Below are 23,675 nucleotides of genomic sequence, written 5' to 3' on the forward strand. Positions count from 1 at the left end.
TTGCCTCCAAAGGCATGTGAGCCCTTCTCCCAGGAGCACTCCCATAGTAAGTGGCTTGTTGGCCTTTCCATTGTTCGATAAGCGTTTTCAAGATCTGCTCAATAGCTGAACTTTGACTGTTGTATTGAAGACTATACTGTGGTCTTTAGAGGGCCGCCGGGGTGGGACACTGCACCTACAGGTGTTCCTGTCGTCGCGTTTTTTCTGGGAAAACTCTGGGCAGGAAGAATGTACCCAAGGGGCCACTAAGGGAGAGGACACAGAATTAGCAACTGTTCCCACCCACTGCAAGGATGTGTGCTCCCTCAGCTCGGCCCACATGCTCCAGCATGGCATGTGATGGGGGGGGGGGAAACTTCAGTGGAGCTATAAAAGCAGAGTACATTACAGGACTCTAGTCCAGAGGAGACTAAGATGTGGGTGGCTGTTTCAAGAGAGAGATAATGGCAACCTGCTAGCCAACTTGAGATAATGCAAAGCCTCTGCGCCCTCCTGCCTACCTCAGAATCCAGATGTTGCCTTCTCCCATGTGCTGAATAGGAAATCCCCCAGAGTCTCTCCCTGAAATGCTCCTTATTCCCCCAGTGCTGTCCCAATTCAGACAACAAAACACATCCCACAGCTTCCTCTTTCCATTGCCAGAACACCTGGTGCATGCTTTAGTCTGGTCTGGGAGATCTTCCCAGAGAGTTCCCTGTTCACATAGAGAAATTCCCTGGTCTTACATGAACTCTTCTAGACGTCATCCAAGAGTTATTTTCAGCTACATGCTTGTTCAGTCTGCAGTACATTCACACATTTGGCAATGTTTTAAAATGTGGAACATAAAAAAAAGCCTAAAATGTTAAAATCAATATTTTAATGATTCATAAAATAAGATTTTTCTAATTAAAATGGATCCTTATTTTAAGCAGTTGACAGCTGCTCTCTGCTTTCATGAGAACAAATATGAATATGCTGCGCAGATGCATCTAAGTTAACCAAGGGCCAAATTATGCCTTCAGATATAGCTTCCGTCAGAGCTCCTTTTTACATGTATTTCCAAGGTCAGAGTTTGGTACTATATGGGTAAGAATTCTGCAACCAATAATAAAAAGATAGGGCCTGGTTTTGGTTTTAAAAGAGTCTTGAGCCATCTTTTAGTTTGTGCCTAAAAATAACTGAATCCACAGGTTAGGTTGTTTGTTTTGGCAGGCACAATCAAACAGTTAAACTAATTAAATAGTTTATTGTGGGTGCAATTATTTGTGGGCCTGCGAAAATTAAAAATCATTTCAGCTGCTTAAAGCAACACCATCAACTTTAATCTGTAAAAACTGACTAATGTGAAAAATGTTGAGATCCTGGTGGAGCAGATAGCCCAGGTGTTCACCCCTCTTCTGCCATTTCCTTTCCCCCTCGTCCCCCAACCCCAATGACTCATCTTCACTTTCTAGCAATGGTGAAACTTGTATGGACAAAGTATGTTCATACACTCCACCTTTCCAGCCCTCTCTGCCTCTGGGCCCCTATTTAGAACCAATCTCAAACATAGTCCCTTTTGTGATGTTTGTGAAGTATTTGGATACACATTTAGGGTTTTCTGAACCTCCAGTTCCTGGGTGGAACTGGAACTAGGATGGTGGACATACAATAGAAAAAAAAGCCTCCTCTCTTGATTTCTATCTGAATTTTTTAGATTCAGGAGGCTCAGATAGTTTAAATAAGCATCTAGGACCAGATCCTCAGCTGGTGTGAATTGTGACTCCACTGACTTCAAGAACTATTCTGAGTTTCACCAGATTGTCATCTGGCCTCCAAACTTTTGTCTGCTTCTCCAAACCAAAGCCACACTCTGAATCATTTGAGCTTTCTCCATCAGGGCATCCTTCTCCCTCAGGAGAATAGCACAGAGTCCTTCTGTAGCTCTCCTTACAGAAGGGTCACTATGTCATAGGTGTTCTGTTACTGGAATCTATACCAGGATGATTTTGCTCTGCAGTACTCCAAAATGAAGTGCAGAGATGAGGGACTCAACAATACTGTTTTTGGCAGAGGTACACACTTTAACATACCCCGCCCCCCACACACACACACACAGAGACAACAAAACTGTAACAGCACAAAATGTGTCCATTTCCCGAGTTATACAGTACCTTCTTTTTCTAAATTTGGATAGTTAGGGGATCCAATCAGATGGAGGTGGGGGCGAAGCAAGTTTTAGACATGAAAGAAATTGCAATGGTTTTGAGGTTTAGGCGTGTCTGAAATCTCTCATTCAGCGTATCAGTGAAATGATGCCCAGACTGTGAGGTAATCACCATATTTATTATGTTGACATTGTGGAAACTTTTCCATGATCAGATTGTTTCCTAGGACTGTTGAGTTGGGGATGGAAAAGCAGGCAGTGCTCATCTTCTCACTTGTTGATTGTCTTGAGCTGCTGTGATCAGATGAAAATAAGATGTGCTGTTGTATTGGTGGGGGACATGGGCCCAGACCCACAAGGGGCTGAGTGCTTTCAGCTTCTGTGATTTTAGCGGGAATTGAGGGTGTCCTGCACTTTTCAGGATCAGGATCATACTGAATAGACATGCTTTGAGCCTCAAGCAGTAGGGGTAAGCCTGTATATTTCTTCCAGGACTTTTGGGCAGAACCAGGCAACCTGTGGAGCTCTGTTTCCAGCAAAGTGGCAGAACAAAGTTTCACAGCATGGAGTTGTTAAGAGTTGTGAACATACAGAATAACATTTGAATTTGAATTTCCCTGGGAGAGGGGTCTCTAATGAGCAGTTAGAGGCACTCCCACAACCCTAGAACAAGAGATCAGAATCAAAGATTTTAATATAGTGTTTTCTCTGTAAATGCTTTTTGGTTTCAAATACACAGATAGGCTGCTTGTGTAACTGAAGATAAAAGATAATTCTGCTTAAATACATGAAAAACATATATGCACACTGGCTTGCAGCAGGAAAACAGATATTAAATATGAGAAGGTACATTGTAGATCTCAAGATTTGAAAGCAGATGAAACCAGTTGGGATACTGAAGAGTAAACTTTTAGTAGCAGCATATTGTGACTTTGAAGTTCGGGATTGTTTTTTTCCCTCCTCTTAAATCAAAACAATTACATCTGCTTCTTCATTTACAAGGGGGAGAACACACACTTTTGGAAATCTTGCATGAACAGTTAGTACATTTCACACTGTGTGCTTCGGCTACAGAAATCTGTTTTCTATAACTTTTAGATTGTTCTTTAGCTTTTGAAACTTCACATACTAGCTAAAATGAGCAACTTGTCTTTTGAAAGTGCCATTTAAGTAGCAAAATGTCCTAAACCTCTTTATAAAAATATACAGCTGTATGAAACTTGAGATTCGTTTTTAAAGCACTGCAGTCGTCGTGAAAGTGCCTATCATGAAGAATATTGTCTCTCTAAATGCTTAGTCCTTTATCTGGTGCACTTTTAACCTTCCATAAAATGTTCAGAGTTGAGCCTGGCTGTATGCCAAACATTTGGGTATCTTACTGTTTATGTACCTAGTTGTTGGGGGTGTTTGGGGTTTTTCTTTTTAAAGAAAACCCAACTAAGCTCCATTTATTTTTGCAGACAGAATGCTTTAAAGGTGCACACATGAAAATATTTTATTCTTGTCTCCACCATCTCATCTTGCTTGAAGTCAGTCCAGACATTTATGTAAATTCAGATGTCCTCTTAATTTTTGTACGTGTTATTCATTTGGCATTTTAGCATTGAAATAATGCACTACAAAGTAACTGTGCAATCTCAGTTGACTTTTGATGTTCAAAAGACTCTGTCTTCAGCCCTTGGGGTACGTGTTATCTTCTATATCCCCTCCTCCAAGTCATTGGACCCTACTGCCTTTTTTTCCTGACACACCAGCTTTCATCTCCCGTGCGTTACATTATAGAGAATTCTAGTGGATTCAGCCTTAGAGTTGTTGTAAGATAATTTGTCACTAATATTTTGCATAGGCCACTGATTTCCAATTTCAAAGACAGTGTTTGCATGTCTTTTCTACTCTGAAAATGTAATGTAGCCCCTTCTCTTGGGTCTCAGTATCTTTCCCATTGGAATGGTGTGAAACAAATTCAATACAGCGATATCTCTGCATTTCCTCTTTTCAAAGTTGTCTAAGGTCCGTTTACTCAAACAGCTGGTAAAAAAAAAATTTGCTACAATTTTTAGTGCTTCTGGAAATTTAAAATTTCCCACTGGAGCGTCTTTAAATCAGAAATTAACAATCAGACTATGGTTCTGCTGCTCCCAAAGCACAGCCCCATACCACTTGAACTCAAGGAGAATCATCATTAGCTCTGATCAGGCCTCTGACACACATCTAAGCAATTCTTATTCTGTCCAATAGAGGGCAATGGTGCACCTATATGTTACCCATTTCATTGCCACGAGTTAAAATTTTAACACCTGAGAAGGACACCAAGTTTAACTGCTTTCAAACTTTATAATCTGATGCAAAACATCCTTCTATTTGCATAATTGTTGATAAATTTATGACAAAATCTCTCTTTTTATTACTGGATCTGAATAAAGGGTATGCCCCCAACTGGCTGTGTAGCAGTTATACAAACACAGAAATGAGACAAGCCTTCTAATTTCCAGATAGAGGAGACATACATGCCACTAAAAACAGCAGTGTAGGGGTGGCGACATGAGTGGCTGGAGGAGCTAGCAGCCTACGTATGTACCTAGTGTCTTGGACAGGATCCTACTTGGGGCAGCGACACTTCTATTTTTAGCACATTAGCTCAGTCAGAGCTAGTGCCAGTATGTTTCATTGAGATGGAAATTGCACCTCCAGCTTGAGGTGTAGACATCCCCTTCAAGTATAGATCTCTGTAAATGAGAGCAGACTCTGGTCTTTGGAGCTTCATGAAAGTTCTCGTGTGTGAAGATATCCGGTTCAGTTCAGTAACTGTAGCAACATTACAATAAAAATGCTTTACTAATCCTTGTGTTGGGAAGAATCATGTAGTTCATAAACATCTGCAAAAGCAGGTCCTCAAGACTTCCACTGTATTAGTATAAGTTGCCTTTTACGCTTCATTGTACATGGGACCCTTTTGGACATGAATCCAGATGGCAGAATCTGCATAATGACTATTTATTATTTGTAATAAACAGTGCTTAGGATTCAGATAGTGGAGACCGATTGTGGCAGACACTGTACAAACACGCATTAAAACAGTCCCTGCCCCAGAGATTTTACAATCTCATAGACTCATAGACTTTAAGGTCAGAAGGGACCATTATGATCATCTTGTCTGACCTCCTGCACAATGCAGGCTACAGAATCTCACCCACCCACTTCAATAACAAACCCCTAACCTATGTCTGAGTTATTGAAGTCCTCAAATCATGGTTTGAAGACCATCTAGGTTAATAACAAGAAGATATAGAGCATCCCTACTGTCTAATACTTGGATATTCTAAGCAAGAGGACATATACAGTGCTCTGATTCTGAATAGCGTAGCTCCAGGGAGGGCTATTTGCTTTTCTTCAAAACAAAAGAAAGTTGCTTTGATTGTTAAATGAGTTCAATTTTTCCCTCTGAACAGTTCTTCCAAAAGTTGCTCATGTCCCCAGTGAAGTGTCTTCTAAGCTGGCCTTTTTAAAGAGAGACATCTCATTTCTCTTTTCCTATGGTAAAACCAAATACCGGGTTTGCATCCTAGTTTCACAAAAAGGCGGAGTAAATTCCAGTGGTTCTAAGCACTTTCCATTTAAATTTGGATTGGAAAGGACCCTGTGCAATAATCGCAGTGAATGACAGAAATGGAACTCAGAGCTTCAAACATGAGTTGCTAATATGCCATGCCACTTCCTCAGTTCCTAGCTGTTAATGGAGTAATTTCCAATGAATCTTCAGATGTCTGATAGACTTTCCAATGTGCACTAATCCTTACACTTCCCTCCCTTCCCCCACATCTCAGACCCTTGCCGAAGACCTTGTTCCTTTAAAAATTCTGTCTCTATAACTCAAAAATACTCAGCACAGAAAAAGAAAAAGGGAACTTGACATTAGTTGAGCTTGAAAGGTTTGGTGCTGTGAAAAGTGACTGACGTGTGAAAAGAGGCTACAATTAGTTCTTTCCCCAAGCACTCTTCCATTCAGTCCAGGGTCTTGAGTGTAATGTGTTGTGACAGTTTGAGATGATGAAGAATAATTCTTGTATTCAGAGTTGCGGCTGCTTCCCCACTACCCTGACACATCAGGCTGGCTGTCATTGTATCATTTATCCAGGCTGCATCTCTGCCATGCTGTACAGGAATTTGTGCAATTCTCAGTAGGTAAAGAAAAGGGTCAGCTCTTCCAGCAATGATTTTTGAGGATATTTTGAAACTGGGCTTAACACCCTGTTGTAGGGGAAGGCAAACAGAGAGAAAGGAAAACCCATTAGGAGAATAATGCACTAGAGATGAGATTTTTGAGTAGACATAAAGGAGATACCATGGCTTCAAGTGGACCACTCCAGAGAGAGCACAAATAAGAAAGGCAGCATAATTTATGAGTGTTCCGGGCAAAAGAGGGCCATATAGATTTTCTTCAGGCATTGAATTAATGTGCCATATAAAATGGCTTCACATTTAGGCTTGGCAGGACTTTCTACCTTTCTAGATTTGCTGTAGTCCTTTGACAGTTCCTGAAGCTTTTTCGAATTGAATGTACAGCAACCTGGCCTGGACTGGTGCCTGATGTAGCTTGTTCTGCTCCGACACATTCCTGAGGATCACAAGCTTTGAGATAGGGCCATGTCCTGTCCGTTTCCCCCTTCATCCCCCCATTTGTCACAAAGCTTAATAAAAGCAGGGGACTATTTTGCTGTACGATGGGACTGCAAGGTAGGATCAGGCTTGGTATTTGAAAACCGAAGGTAAATATTAACAGAAATAAGTGTTTCCTACCAGTTTCTCGCAATTAGCTCACTAATGCAACAGACTACAGCATGAACTGTGTGCACTGAAGGAAATATATCACTGATGCAGTTTTCAGCCTTTGGCAGGGATGAAAACAGGACGGCATGGGGAGGGAGTTAATGGAACACACAGAGCCCTGCATTTGAGTTCCTATTGCTCTGTTAATTGCAGTAGTACCTGAAATGTGATCCACACTTTCCAAGCACAGAGGAAGACATGCCTACTGTCTAACCCTGGATCACTCCCTGCAGCTGTCACTCAGTGGTCATCCTCTCACTACACATTCCACAGCTCTTAGTACAGGTCCCCAGTTTACCCCAGCTGTCTGATTCAGCGCAGCCCCGGATTGACAACAGGAGTGAAAGGACGATTGATGAAAAAAGCTGGGACCTGGGGAAAGCCACAAGAAAATCAGGAGTGTTATAGTTAGGTGCCTCTCTGGGGCACCCATCACTGTGCTGTTCTCTCTGTATACATGGTGACTGCCTGCGCCCCCTGGCAGGGTTGGGCCTGAATCTAGTGACCTGTTTATAAATGAGAGTGGGGAGGTGATTTGGTTTACATGTGGGACAGAGGCCAAGATTTTCAAAAGTGACTCGTGCCCAATGTGAAAAGCCTTAAAGGGGCCTGATTTCCAGGAAGTGCTGGGCCCCCACCCTTTGGAAATCAGGCCCCCTTACGGTGTCTTCCTAAACCATTTGTCACTTTTGAAAAGAGTGGCCAGAGTGAAAGCAGAGAGAAGCCTCTTCTATGAAAACAGATGACCAGGCTTTGTACCACATACCCTGAGGATGGAGGAATATCCTCTCAGCATAGATACACAATACAGTGAGAGGCAGAGGGATGTATTCATCTGTGTGTAGTGCTTTGAGTGTATGAGCACCAGCCCTCTTTCCCTAGGAACTGTTATAAACAACCACTGATAAAATGAATATCGTCTCGGTGGGCATACAGACTTTACACATCATCCCACTGCGTTAGTGAGTCATTGCCAAATCTGGTAAAATAGCTGCTATTTCAGTGTGTCTGGTGTTTTGAACTTCATCTGCAGGGCTTAGAATGGCTGCAATGGTATCGGTGTAAGGAGTGGTGACTGTTTTCTGAGCATGAGGAGATGTGATAGCGTTCGTCTCTGAAATTTACAGTGAAATAAGTATTGCAAACTAGTCACCTCCCTGCTGTAGCCACTAGAAACACTGCTTCCTGCAGCATTTCCACTCACGCCTTTTCAGTCCTGTCGACTTTTTTTCAGGAGAAACGAATTCTCTCACTCCTTCTGCACTGGGAGATGTTGGTCCTTGTTCTGGTCTGTTCTACACTAACATGCCTCCGTTGATTTAAGAGGAGCTTAATCCCGATTTGCACTAGCAATAGATGAGAATCAGTCCCACAGCCTCCCAGGGCCACAGAGCCACAGCGACACAAATCTGCACATTCACTGGTAGAAGATCATGGTTGACAGTTTTGTCTTTCTTTCCTTATTTTTTTGAGCCATATGGAGCCTGTTTCCTTTGAAATCTGGTAGATGTGCAGCACTGGAGATTAGTTTTTTGTTGTTGTTTCTCTCCTCAACAGAGTTCAACTCACATGTGCCCTGAAGCCCTCTATTATTCTGTGCTTCCCATTTGCTCTGCTGGTGGCTGTTACAGTGAGCATCAAAAGGGAGGAGAGCTCCCCTGCTTTGAGCTCCCCTGAACTGGCTCCCTCCTCATCTTTTCAGCAGATGTTTCTGCCTATTTTTTTTTCTGGGCCAATCAGAACTTTGAGTCATTTCCTCTAGGGATGCAGGCAGGTTTTCGTATTTATGTTTCCAGTGTTAGAGTTTATTTATATTTGTGTTTATTTTTCACAGGCTTTTTAATGCCTCAGGGAGTCATTTAGGAGGCCAAAGTAGTGCAAGTGGTGGTCTTCTCACAGTATTTCATTTCCTTGATAGTGGAAATGCTATGAGAAGAGCAGGTCTTGTGTTATTTTGACCCCATAAATAACTCCCAGAGGCCCCCTTTTTCCTTCTCCTCTCCATTTTGCAGACCCTGAAGACTCAACCCCAATTTTCTTGCCTCAGCAGAAGCAAATTGACGTTATCGCAAATAGCCAGCAAATCTGTAAGACGGAATGTGTTTTATGTGAGACACGATTTGTTGGCTAGTGTACAGGCCACTTAATGTGTATTATAAGAAGTTGTTTTACTGCTACATTTAAGGAAGTTAATACATCTTGGCAGTATATACCTATGGAAATGTAGATGAAATAACTGCAGACAACCTAGGGCCAAGTCCATTCCTGTCTTAACTCACCATGGAAGCCAACAGAATTACACCAGGAACAGATCTGTCTCCCAGTATATGAGCACTGCTAAACTTGTGACCTCACACAGCCAACATAAGCAAGGATGTGCCAAGCTGAGGCTGCCATTCTGCCTTTCGCTCACTTCCTTCTGCAGCTGGACTTTGGGTTTCATTTTGAGTGAACTTGGCCCTCTGTTTATCCACAGGACAGGTACAGCACAGGCAGCAGCTGTGCAAGCTTCCTTACAGCCAGGCCAATGACCTGGGGGAGTCACCTCTGGGGTTGAGAAGGTACTAGAACAATATGTTACACTTCCATAGTGCTGTGCAGTAAAGGATCTCGGACCGCTTTCCAAAGTTGGGTTAGTAGAATTATCCCTTTTTACAGACGAGGAAGCAGACATGGCAAGATTAAGGGCTTGTCTACACTTAAAACACTGCAGCTGTGCAATAGCACCGCTGTAGCACTTCAGCAAAGACACGACCTACACTGATCAGTGAAGCTCTCCCGTTGGCAAACGTGCTCCACCTCCCTGAGAGGCAGTAGCTAGGTTGACCCATTGACCTAGAGTTGTGTGCACCAGGGGTTTGGTCAGCCTAGAACTGTGGATGTTTCACACGCCTAAGCGAGGTAGATATACCAACCTAACTTCCTAGTGTAGACTAGGCCTCAGACTTGCCCAGGGTCACAGAGGAAGGCAGTGGCTGAGTAAGGAATAGAACAGAGGTCTCCTGACTCCCAGTCCACTAATAGTCCTCTTTCTTCAGCATTTAGGGTTGCACCCATTCAATCCTTCATCTGCTTGCTGAAATTGCCAGTGAGACCAGCATGTGAAAATGGTTGTTTTTATGTGAGCATCCGTAGTATGATTGCCAGATACACTTCACGTATGATCGTAAAGACCGTTGTGATCTGCCAACCTGGGCTGGATTTGAATTCGCAACCTAGCAAAAAGGCTCATTATCCCCTGAGCCATCCATGCCCCCAACATGATGTCACTTTTGAGGTCTATGCATATTTTAGAGGTGTGCTGCCCCTCCCTCTTCCCCACTGTATAAACAGAATAGTTAAGGACAGAACTTTTAGGAGGGAGATTTTCAAAGGTACAAAAAATCCAGTCCCCATTTGTGCCTTTGGAAATCTCCCCCAATTTCACCGGCTTTGCTTGGTTTATGTCACAACCTTAACATTACTTAAGGAGCTTTTTGTTTTTATTCCTTTATATTCTTTTTAAACAGTAGATTTTAAAAAGATGGAAAAGGGAAGAAGTAGGAAGTAAAACCTCCACCATTTAACATTTTTCCCTGTTTTAATCATGATCGTATTGTATTTTTTGAGTGTTAAACAATATTGGACTGGGAACCTTTTATTTTCTTTAAAATACATAGCATTTAAAAATCTATTGGCCCTTTGATAAATTAAGTCTCATGCTAATGCCTCATTTCAAGAGTTTTGATTGGCAGAGATTTTTTTCCCCTCTGAACTGTACATACATGAAAGAAAGACGTGGTGTAAAATGAAAATGCTGAAATGTATTTAAATAGGCACCTCCTATTGTTTGACAGTCGTTCGAAGGAGGATTTTTGTGTGCTCGTGATGGTTCATAGTATTCTCCCTGGAAGCGTAGGTGGTTGTCTTACCAAATTTTGATTTTGTCTCTAGCACACATGCACATTGCTTTGTTACTGCGGGGTTCTTAATATTTGCTGCTGGAATTGATTTGCCTTTAAGGAAAACAATATTGAAAAAACTGCTGTGAGGAAGATAGACATATTGAGTTGCTTTTGCACAGACTGCAGTGAGATATGAGAGAAAGATGGCCAGAGGTTGGGTGAAAGCTTGCTCTCATTCAGATCAATGGCAAAACTCCCATTGACTTCAGTGTAACCAGGATTTCACCCTCGGACATTTTCCTTTTAACCATCAAGGGTACTGCTACTGTAAAGGGTAAACAGTACAAGACAAATACAATGATTTGTTTATTAACTAGAACGCAGCCTTTCTGTGAGCCTGCATCTCTTGACGTACACGAGCCCCAGAAGACCATGGAAGCTGGTTCTGTCAAGTCTTTTCAGAAGATAGACTGGCCATTTGGCCTTTCCCCTCCCTACAGCTGGGTGGTGTGAAACAGCATAGTTACGGAATATTAGCACTTTTTGCTCCACTACTCCCTATCCTGAGCCTGTCCTCTGTTTTCTACCCCAAAAGCTGGAGGACAGTCTTTAAGACAGTGGACCATTGTGTTGTCCCTGGCAGAACTTCAAAATGGAGCTTATGTTGACTTTGAACCACACATCCTTTTGCCTAGGGAGGTTCTGGTATCTCCATCGTTGGAGGTTCTTAAGAACACGTTAGACCAACACCTGTCAGGAATGGTCTAGTTATTACACAGTCCTGCCTTGAGTGCGGGGGACTGAACTAGGTGATCTCCCGAGGTCCCTTCCAGTCCTACACGTCTATGATTCTCCCCCCCTTTAAAATGCTTCCTTATCTGATTGACATTCAGGGATGTAATGACCATGCTGACTTTGTCCATTGATGTAATAGCCACGAGCCTGATGGCCATACTTACAGTGAGGTTGGTCTCTGGTGACCAGGAAATGCCTACACCCACATTGTATAGCTGCTCTGAGGGGTGGAATAGGGAGCAGCCTCCCCAGGTGCATGCAGGGGTAGAGAGCCTGGGTTCCTCTTAGTGGTGCTTTATTATATAGCACTTGGGATTTGAGCAATGGTACCTTACATAGCAAAGTATGTTGCACCTCCCCCTTGCTGTGTAACTGACTCCAGACAGAGCAGAATGTCCGTAGGCTCTAGGCCTCGTTGTTTCCTGTGTTTTGGATGGATCCCTGAAGGGAATCCATCTATGAAACTAAAAAGACCTCCCCCTCTGCAGAGGGAAAGGGCCAGAAGCAAGCAAGGGGATCAGCTAAATCTAGGAGACAACAAATGAAAGTACAGGAAGGTAACATAGGTCATAGGTTTAAAATCAGGGCTTCCAAAGGGGGCACAGAGCAAAGAACCCCAGACAGTGCCCACTGCTCCTCAGAGGAGTCCAGGGAACCACTCAGAGGAACTCTGCCGGGAGTCACACACAGGCTTCAGGGTGAGAACTTCCACCCAAGGCCTGTTGGTTTTCTGATGTGCTCCTACATGCAGCCAGAATTTGGGCCTTTGTTTCTACTTTAACCTTTAACCAAGTCATACTTTGTTCATTCTCATTTTTAACCTGATTTGTGTATTGTTGCATTACAGTAGCATGTAGAGGCCTGAACTGAGAGTGAGGCCCCACTGTGATGGGCGTTGTACAAACACTTAGCAAGCCTGGCTCTGCCCCAAAGAGGTTACATCTAAATAGACAAGACAAAGGGTGGGGTGGGGAACGGAGGCAGAGAGAGTTGAAGCAGCTTGCTCAAGGATCACACACGGAGCTCGGTGTCGCCTGACTCCCAGTCCAGTACCCCATCCACTAAACCTCAACTCCTCTCCAATTTTCTTATGCTTTTCTCAGTGCTGTTTTACTCTCCTTGGCACTAGCCCCCACGGTGCCCCTAGCGGTGATGAGAAGTATTGCAAACAGCCTCCCACAAAGAGTGCTCTTCTTCAATGACTGTATATTGGTTTGTAATGGAAAGGTTTTTTCCATTTCATAGCAGCAGTAAAATATGTACAGATGAGTGGCCTAATTTGCAGAGGTGATGAGCACTTAGAAGAACAGGAGCTACCATTGCTTAGCACCCCTGAAAATCCTTAAGACTTTGATTCTCAGGAAAGAAATCTCACTTTAAGATACTAAGTAAATCTCTGAGGAATGGCAAATATAAAGGCACTGTTACTAAAAGAGGCTGGAGTTCTGTAACACCTCTGCCAGAGTCTCATGCACTCTTCCCCCCACCTATAAGCTAGCATTTTGCTGTTCAGCATTTGGGCTTTGGGAATCTACAGTACTGAGGAAAAATAAGGGCTGCTTCTTCCTCCTTTTTTTTAATGGTCCTGAAAATGCAGCACTTGCCTGAAAATCAATTATGGTTTTTAAAAAAACGAGAGAGAGAGAGAGAGAGAGAGAGAGAGGAAAGTAACCTCGTTAGGAGTTCAACAGTCCTAATGATGTTTGATTGGAGCCTACCCGGGTTCTGTCTTCTTGATGATGGCTGCACAGTGAGTGAAAGCTCTGACCTGAGACATTTAACCAAAGCCAGCTGTGTGCAAGGGGAGATAAACGCACAAAATCAGCCAGGATCAGCGCAGTATTCGTGTGGGACACACCACTCATTTCGGATTTAAATGACTGTTTTTACTTCCTGAACTCCTGGGACAGTTAGGATGGGACGGAATATGAAGACATTTATACATTGTACATTCCTTAACAAAACGCTGGCAAGAAAACCATGATTAGGGCATTGTCACTGCTTCTTACAGGTTGACAGGCTTCCTACAGATCTGTTTCTTCGTGTAACCTATGCCAATTGTCTCCCTTGCAAACTACTTCCATGATCAGGTACTAAATTTGCCACATCTTACTAGATGAGATGTGAATTCAAATGGATCTATGATCCCATCTATGCACATGTACCTCGTATTAATGCTAAGAGGAACTGCTAGAAAGGTACTTGGGTGGGGTGATTTTGTCTCAGTGATGAAGCTTGTCACTGGGGCAGTGCATTTTACTTATATGCTTGTCCTTATCTCTGAGTCTCAGCACAGCAGAGGGACTGTTATTGTGTTTATAATTGAGGTAGAATCCCATTGTGAGACTGAACTCCGTGAATGCAGCGATACAGTAAAATTTGTCAGTGAACAACATTTAGAATCATTCACCCAAATCCTGCAGTCCTTGACTCACTTCCTAGCCAGTCCTTGTTCACGAAAAACTCCCATTGAAGTAAATAGGGAAAACTCTGTCTGTCTGTCAGTCTGTGTGCTCCATGTGTTTATCCTATACCCATCACCATAGTACCACAAATGCCTTTCAACATTATACCAATCCGGTCAACGGCCTACAGATAGACTGAGGGGTTTTTCCCTCTCCCCCCCTTTCCCATAGCAGAATTATTAGGGGCTTCACATCATAGGTCTTACCCCTTTTTATCCCTCCAGCTTGAGTAGAAACAGAGTGCAGAGCGTGGGCGTTGGCCCTCACTTTGCAACTCACCAGAATATTTGTTGTAATCTGTCACTGAGTGGCTGGGAGAGGATGCTTGTGCTGTCCGTGGGGTCCTGCCTAATATCACCGCTGCGTGCCGTCGCTGAGTGCTGCAGAGTGTGAGACTTCCCAGGCAGCGTTTGGATTCAAGTGGCTCACGCAGAGTCAGAGTTAGAAATGATGTTCTGCCCACACAAAAATATGAGTGTTTCAAGAGTTAAGACCATCCCGGGAAGGAATGATACCTGTGTGATTGCAAGAGTAGTAACCTTAGATCCCTGGGCCTGTTTACAGGCTCCTCCAGCCCTATGCAGTCAGTACAGTTTCATCACCTTTTAGTGATGTAAATGGATGCTAACCATGATCATTTCTGCTTTCTTCTTTTGCTTTGAGATAGTAGTCCTAGCAGACAATCACGCAGGGAAGTTTGTCGTTTCCATTTGCCTCAGAAACCACAAAGATGCTTTCCACTGTACGTACAGCACAAAGAAGTTGTGGAAAATCCTTTTTTAAATAGGCTGTTGAACTGCATTGGTTGCGTGCAGTTGTTGCAGGTCACAGTTAGCGAGTATCACAACTGAACTACTTTTCTAGTCCAGTCATATCACCAGCTCTGCCTGTTAAGTGAAATTATGCCATTGTTTGTCAATAGGACTTCTATAATTCTGCTTAGTTCAATCTTGCAGATCTCCAATTTGGGATCTTAATATATTGCAAATCAATGTACTCGTCCCAAAGGGAGTGATTACACACCACATCTGAAATTGAAATACAAGGTTTAGATGTCTTATTCAAACTCCATTTTTATTCAGACTGAAATATAAGCCTAGGAAAGAAGTAGATGTGATGCCTCGGGAGTGTTTCATCAAATCACCCAGTAAAAGGTGGATGACGAGTGAATGCAATGTTAGAACAGCGATACAATAAACAGATTTGTCAGTAAATTGGCCTTCTAATGGCAAACGTCCTTCTTTTATCTGAAACATTAACCAGGGCCTGTTTTCTCGTTCCATTTCAGAGCTTCAGCGAGAAGGAAGCATAGAGACTCTCAGTAACAGTTCTGGTTCCACCAGCGGAAGCATTCCACGCAATTTTGATGGTTACAGATCACCTCTCCCGACAAACGAAAACCAGCCTCTAAGTCTTTTCCCTACAGGATTCCCTTAAATTAGCCAAACATACGAGGAGAGATTCAGACTGGCTAACCAAATGTCGCTCCATCTAAACAGTTTTGATGTGTATTTCACCCACCCGTTAGCTGCACTGCTGGATGGTTCTCGTTACACTAATAAATATTGACGACTCTTCTGCTTAAAGTCTTCTTAAAATATATTGACAATTTATTGAGTTTGTTTTCCTGTGCAATATTGATAAGAAGAGACTCTTTCTTCAATCCTTACAGCTTGGTGGCTTCTTTTCAGTGTGTTCAGGAAGAGACTGTTTAGAGGAGAAATACTTTTAAAACCATTTTTTGGTTGAGCCCATGATATTACAACCATTACCTGCTTTTTTGTGTTTAAAAAAAGGGCATCTGCATAACTTGAGTGGTGAATTAGCCATCCAGCCGGTGAATTCTAGCTGTTTGCAAAATTGAGGAGCATTGAAGAACGAACTGATGGGAGTGAAAACTTGAGGACTGTCTACGAGACAGATGGCAAATAGGACTGATACGTTATTACTTCGTTTATGCATCTCTTTGCTGTCCTCCTTTGGTTCCCTGCTGATATTAATTGATGCCAGGAGTATTACAAATGAAGAAGTTTCTTTTTTGTTCTTGAGAAGAATTATCTTTATTGCTCCAGTTTTATTCTAGTCATGTATTTTAGAAATGTTCTTAATTGACTAACAAAGTCATAAATATCTCCTATTCAGTTATAAAAATTGTTCACTGGAACGCTACTAGCTGTCCAAATGTGCATGTGTCATTGAATAAATCTAAGTTTAATCAAATCTGCTTTTAGTGTCAGTGTTCCTGTCGTGTCAGTAAAGGGATTCTCAAACTGGGGGTCATGACCCCTCGGGTCACGAGGTTATTACATAGGGGGTCGCGAGCTGCCAGCCTCCACCCCAAACCCAGCTTCACCTCCAGCATTTATAATAGTGTTAAATATAAAAAAAAAAGTGTTTTTAATTTAAAAGGGGGGTCACATTCAGAGGCTTCTTGTGTGAAAGGAGTCACCAGTACAAAAGTTTGAAAACCGCTGTGTTAGTAGGATGTGTATATGCTCCATATATATTCCTATATCAAATAGTATGTGCTTATTTCCCAACATTAAGACCTTCCAGACCTTAATTAAATCACCCAAGAGCACCAAACTAGGTCTGTTGCATCCTTAACTGTCAGCCATTTATGCCAGACCAAACTTTTGGCTTAAATTAGGCACCTTGGATCAAAAGAAATGAATGTCAGCACTTCAGAAAATCAGGCCAACTATTTAAATGCCAAAATATGGGTTTAGGTGCCTAACTTTAGAGTCCCAAGTAAGAACATTTTGGCTACAGTTCTTTGCAAGTTCATTTTTCTGTTCTTTTTTGTTATAAAGTAGTTATTTTTAAAAAATAATCGCAGTGAACACATGTTATAACCTGATAATCTGTTATTCATGGAGATAACATCCAACGCTGGCTACTTGTACCTCTTTTACACTTCAGTAAAATCCGAGACACAGAGCCCAGGAAATTCCATGATGAGACCTTTGTGGAGTCTCCAATGAATTTGAAGGGGTCGCAGGATGAATGATCCTGCCAGTCTTCACAGACTGTAGTGACAAGAAGATTCCACAAGAGACAAGAGATTGTTGCAAGGAGCCTCTGTTCTCTCCTCTACTGACTTCTGCTGCCTTCAAAGTAGGAGTTATGACTTTTATACCAGTTGGGGATCCAGCCCATTGACTTCAATGGAGCTAAGCTGATTTACATTAGCTGCAAGGGCCTGACCCTCTGGTTTTGGACTATTGACTGCGCAGCCATCCATTAACATCTGTTGCGTTAGATGAAGTGTTAAGTATAAAATGAAAGAAGCTGCAAACCCATATAATATACAGATATTAGTAGGAAACAATTCTAGTGACTGCTCATGTCCAGTAGCCACATAAACCTCAGTATTTCAGCTAATTTTATTTTTTTTAAAGAAGCAGAAACCCAGAAGGGACTAACAGCTTATGAAATTTCCTTCTGACTTCTTCTTTTTAATATAATCTATTTTGAGTCATGGAAATGAAAGGAAACTATCTAAACCCACAAAGCTTTTTGCACTCTTATGGCTTAGAAAGAACCACATTGACTGATGCAAAATTGACCGTCTTCTTCCTTTGCCCCAGTCCCCAAATGCCAAAAATCAAATTCACGCTCAGGCTCAATATTTTTTTTCCCTGACTGCCAAACCTCTGATTCTCAGAAGATTTTTCTTCTGTCTGTCTTAAATTCCACTAAACAATGGGAGTTTGCGGGAAAATTTCAGGTGTTGATCCAGTCTTTAATCAGTCCTTTTTCAGGCAAAAACTCTTTTTTGAAATCAATAGGCATTTGCCTGCGTTTTTGGGGAGGACGTCCTTGCAGATCTGGCTAGAGTTGTGCTAACAAGGCTCTGCTGTAATGCTGCATTTCTTTTCTGGCTGTAAAATAATGGCTTGAACTAAGCAAAGTAGGCTAGGCCTGGCATTGTGAACAAATGGAACCACAAGGTCAAGTCAGTCCACACCAGTTAGGATTTTTAACATAGTTCAAGCCAAAGTCAGTTCCAGCCGTTCAAACAAAATCTAGATTAACACATACAGAAGGGATTGTGTTGTCACCGTGATTCTTGTTAACTTTCAGTCTTTCCAATGAAGGGCCATAAGGGACAAGGTTCTTTTAAGGAAGGCAACTGCTATGCTTCGTATTCGCAGAGCCTCACACAGCTTGGTTGCTAGCTCTGTCTGAACACGCAAAGTAGGTGAGTGCATAATACAGCCTGGTGTCACTGGAGATGTGTTTGTTGTTGGCAGGCATTAAATCCCTTTTTATAAGTGCTGCAATACAGCCCTGTGGAAATCCCCAGGCTGTAAGAAGCGCCATTGAGTCAGGATGTTTTGTTTAAAGGGCAGGGGGGATTACAGATTGGGGCAGTGTCTGTTTCGTTTATTGAAAAGATTGCAGTGACTGTTCTATGGGCACTAGCCCCTTCCTCGGTCTGGGAAGAAGGGCTAGATCTCCAAAATTACCAGCATGCATCGCAGCTGAGGTGGGTGTTTCCTCTAGTAATTTAGGATTAAATTGATACATTCATATAGATGACCTAACAGAGTAGCCGCCAAGATCAGCTCTCTGGGTATATTCCATAGAAAGCTGAGTACTTTGTAAGGGGAACTCCTTAGGCCCTGACTCAACCAGGTCCTTCAGCATATGCCTAATTTTAAGCACGAGTAGTTCCCGTTGAGGTCATGGGCTTAAGTACCTTGCTTAATGAGGGTTATAAAGAATATCCTCTTTGAACAAGGGGCCAAGTGTTTTGCTGGAACAACACCTTCCCTCCCCTCTCCTCCCTCATTTACCCTTGGAGGGGTATTCGGGTTCTAGCCAAGAAGGAAGCATGTTGCTAGAAGTCCACATTGCATCCTATCTACCTGGCTCTTCCATTCTCATTTGCACTGGTGTAGCCACATTGAATTTGAGCATGAGACATTGTAAATGAGAACAGAATTCAGCCCTTAGGGTCGTCCTTTCTGTGAAGAGGCTACTGACAACCCTATATGGCTGTGTCTACACTACCATGGCCCAGGGCTACAGCTACACTGCAGTAGTGTAGATGTTTCCTACATCGATGGAAGGGTGTGTTTTTTCCCATCAATCTAGTTCATCCACCTCTCTGAGAGGCAGTAGCTAAGTGGATGGAAGAATTCTCGTATCGACCTAGCTGCAACTATACGGGGGGTTAGGTCAACCTCAGTGTGAAATTGCTCACAGTCCTTTATGAGCCCTTAGCTAGGTCCATCTCATCTTTAAATGTAGATCAGGCCCAAGAGTTTTCTGGATCAGGCTCTTAGACTGTAAGCGCTTAAGGACAGAGACTCTTACTGGCTGGCACATTTGATCCATTGGACAACTGAGCCTGTAAGTTGAAATCCTGGCCCCATCAATGTCAATGGGACCTTTGCCATTAACTTCAGTGGAGTCAGAATTTCACTTTTAGGGGCTGATCAGGAAAGTGGAACGACTCCCATCGACTTCAGTGGGTTTTGGATCAGAGGCTTACAGCGCAATATAACTTATCTAAAGCATATTTCAGAAGGGCTGTATTGTCAGACAATGCAGTTTGTAACATGCAGAAATGCCATGCCACGATATAAAATGCTGTCTCAAAAGGAGTCCCAAAGACCTGCTGGACTTGCAGGTTTTTTAACCTGCTTCCAGTAGTTCCTAGTGGCCCTCCTGCTGAGTTCAAAAGGCAAAATGTCTCATTTAAAGCAGGACTGACTGTATATCATCCTTAGTATAAAGTGAAGCCCTTCTATTAAAGTTGGGGTTGGATTTCATGAATTAACATGAAATATTGCTTTCTTATTCTACCCTGGTTTCTGTAATAAACACAATCATGTATTGCACATAAATCATATCGGGGGATCATTTCACTGCAGACATAGTGGAAAGAAAAAGATCTTCCAAATGTGGCAGTTTGAACTTCATATTCACATTGTTTTAGAGTTAATGAGAGAGTGAGGCCTGGACATAGCCAGCAGAGCGAGTGCTGCAAACTGTAGAATTTCAAAACGCAGCCAATAGTTACCGCAAATAGTTTCTTAGAATAGACAATAGTTTGGGCTGGATTCGCCAGTTTGCTTTGGCTGTTTTACACTGCTCTGGCACAGCGAAGCAGGCATAAACCCAGCTTAATTGGGTGGTTAAACCATATTTACGGCTGCTTGTGTTGCTGGAATGGCACAATGCTTCCCAAGCGAACCAGGAACTCTGGCCCTTAATATTCAACTCTGAGAACTGGTGATCTCCAAATACATTGCTCCCAGCACAATTAATGAAGCTGAGCTAAACACGAAGATCGCTGGTGTTGGAGCTTCAGGTAGCTCAGACAACAAAATGAACTGACCACGTACCAAAGATCTCAAAAATGCGCACACCACAAGTTGTGACTAGCCCATGAAAAGTCATCCTGAAGATGGATCTTTGCTTTTAGGGGGAAAAAAGCTGTGAAAAAAATAAATACACACCCCACACCCATAAGCACCCTGATAAATGTGTATGTTGATAACCATTTCATTAGGTTGTGATTTGTGTTTTGAGGAGTATCAAAAATATTCATGTGACTATTTCACTGGATTTCTTATATCCCTGGTTTTGAAAGTGGAGAGTCTGTGGCTTGTTATCATGAGGGTTTGCACCATTTCCTGTTGTCTTTCCCTTATGCTCCTGAGCTATTGTAAAAATGTTCGGTATCTTCCTCCAGGTTGTAATCACGTCACCTTAATATTTCACAGCTGCTAAGGGTAACTTTAAACTGAACCATTCGAACACTTAACGATTAGCAAGCAAAATGGGGTTTTGAGACCACAGCTGGTTTTGAGTGTTAAATGAACAACAAAAACAACAAAAGTTGCTTTTAACTTTGTCCAAAACTGGAATAAAGTTCTAGGGCTGAAATTGCGTTTGTTTTGTTAGTCCACTACAATGATTCAAATTGTATGCCATAGGAAACAGAACAAAAAACCCAACAAAAATACCCAAAGAAAATTCACAGTTTGTTTATCTACACCAAAAAGACTTTTGGTTAAGTCTGTGTGTATCTAGCTGCAGATTCTCACCTTCATTAACCATGCACTAAAATTATGCTTTCCAACCGCAGTTGCTTTTAATCTACATCACTATCACCAAGTGTAATTAAAAGCCGAGGAGACGACTTAGTCCCTGTTTTCAGTTGTACTTGTCATCTGCCCCTTCCTTGGCGTGTTTTTGATCCCATGATTGATAATACTGAGGGGCAGAGACTGTTGGATTGCATTTTTCATGCCACTGTTACACCAGGTACAGGCTAGTACAGCGTTAGACTGGTTTTTCTCTTGCCTCAGTACCAGACTATAGAAGTGTTGTTAAATCCTGGCCATAATGCATAAGAATAAGGAATTAGGCACTCATGGTGCTACATTCCAATGGCACTGCCCGTTCTTTGGAGAAAGAGGGTACAAGAAATGCATGCATCACATTGCCAGAAAAAAAACTCTTCACCAAGCAAAGTGGCATATGTCTAATGAAGCTGATTGCTGGGGCAAATGAGACAGACAGGGATCAAGTTTGAATTGACACCTCCTGAGGCTGAGGGCTGGTTTAGTGTGTGTACATTAGCACCCTCTGAATAATCTATACGGTGTGGAAGCTAAGCCTGAACCTTGCAGATTAACTTGTCAATCAGGTCATTGATCTGGAAAGTCTCCAAGCTGCTCCACAGTTAAAATGAAGTAAAAAATGTGTGTGTGTGTCTGTCTGTCTGACCTGTATTTGGGGCACAGATTTTATGCAAAGCTTCTTTGTAAATTCATGCTAACCCTTTTAGAAAACTGCACGTGGTCAGTACCTTCACTGTTACTCCTTAAACGTTAATTGACGAAAAGGTGAAAGCTGTGGCCGGACCTCCATCCAGATGATTCATCACTTCTCTAAATCAAGTAGCCCAGCCTGTACTTTTCCAAACCTGAGGCTAAGAGCTAAACGTATGCATTTAACTGATGCTAATTCTGTCTCTTCCTGCCCAACAGGTTGATCTTGTGGAGATGTTCAAGGTGAGCAGGTTACAATAATATCAGAAAATAACATTACCCCAACAAACGCTAAGTGTACATGTTAAAAATGGGGCCAAACTGCAAAGCTCTGAGCTGGATTGTGACCCTGTCGGAGTGTGAGATTGTTTGGGTTGGGGCATTCTACAAATATATGGATGAGCCTCTGAATTCTGCTAGAGATGGGGGTTCGTCTTGGGGAAATTCAGATCTGGGATACTGATTCGTGTCCATCTCTCATTGAAAGTGATGGCTCTATTAACTACACATTTACACTACCTGTCATCCTAAGATCTCCTGTTATTTTACAACTATCAATTAATAAAGCTTGAGCCATACCCTGATGAGGGAAATAAGTATTATTCCCATTTTACAGATGAGTAAACTGAGGCATAGTAATGTTGTGACTTGCCCAAAGTCACACTGGAAGTCAGTAGCAGAATCAGGGTTAGAACCCAGGAGCCCTCACTCCCAAGCCTATTATATAAGACCTGGACCATTTGATCACTAATTACTGAGAGTGGTACAGGCACTGGAGGATTGTTTTGTTTTATTGTCTGTCTTGATAGCTTTTGGTAAGACAATGTAGCGTGTTGCCATTGCAATTTCGGACCTGAGCTTACGTATCAGTCTCTGTTCATCATTGATCAGTTACTTTTACTGACATTTAATGCATCATTAAAAATCCCAGGTTATTTTTCTGCTGAGAGTGTTAGAGGCATCAAACTGCATAAATCACAATGACTGTGTTTGTGACAAAACCAACCAACCAAAAATCCCCTGGATTTAATGTTATGTTAATTCCTGGGTGCTCCTCTCTGTAGGTTCCTTGACAAATAATTTTCACTCTGATTATGTTCCCTGTAGAAAAAGTAGGGCCAGTAAATAACCCTGATAAATTGAAATTTGTGGTTTGTTCTGGTATCTGTATGAGAAACAGGAAGAGATTTAAACACGGACCAGCAGAAAGTAGAAATGAATTCTTTTCTTTTCTTTTTATGTTATAAAACATATTGTCAGACATGGCAAAGTTACTACACAGCAGATTATTACTGTTTCTTATTTAGTTAATATTTATCTTGCTGGATCCAAAGCTCATTGAAATCAATGGGAATCCTTCTATTGACTTCAATGGGCTTTGGATCAAGGCTTAGGGGTGTCGGATCTATCTGGATTCAGTCATACACTCCACAGCTCAAGAGACTCAAGTCCTCTGGCCACAGAACAAGTGCAACACAGCAAGAACTGATGCAAGTTTTCTGATCCCTGATTCCATCTCATCCCTGTCCTGGAGAGACCACCTTTAGGGAGTTTAGTCTGGAAGGCACATTTAATCCTTAGCGCCTCTGCTGAGAATGTGAACACAAGTGCCAGCTAAAACCATTTGTAATAGTTGATTTTGTGATGTGAACACATGGCCATCAAGAAATACACTGAAGCCCCATACCAAGGTTGGGCTGGAGTTAAGTTTTCCAGGGCATTTGCTAATTAATAATCATGTAACACATGAGGATAACAGTCCAGTCTAAGCAAAGTCAAATCC

At 42.3% G+C, this 23,675-nt stretch overlaps 1 protein-coding gene across 8 annotated transcripts in view; it reads left to right on the forward strand.

Annotated features, from left to right (window-relative positions):
* The window catches only part of BCAS3 (BCAS3 microtubule associated cell migration factor), a 490,501-nt gene extending 474,178 nt beyond the window's left edge, over positions 1–16,323 (forward strand). For 6 of the 8 annotated variants that reach the window (XM_050929311.1, XM_050929313.1, XM_050929312.1 and 3 more), the window contains one exon: positions 15,388–16,323. In XM_050929311.1, coding sequence (XP_050785268.1) covers positions 15,388–15,536 — 149 coding nt within the window. In that variant the 3' untranslated portion in view covers positions 15,537–16,323. The remainder of the gene's footprint in view (positions 1–15,387) is intronic. The other 2 variants (XM_050929316.1, XM_050929318.1) reach the window with 1 other exon arrangement.
* The last annotated feature ends 7,352 nt before the right edge of the window (positions 16,324–23,675 follow it).

This window comes from Gopherus flavomarginatus, chromosome 19 (assembly GCF_025201925.1).
Source record: "Gopherus flavomarginatus isolate rGopFla2 chromosome 19, rGopFla2.mat.asm, whole genome shotgun sequence".
Taxonomy (NCBI): domain Eukaryota; kingdom Metazoa; phylum Chordata; order Testudines; family Testudinidae; genus Gopherus; species Gopherus flavomarginatus.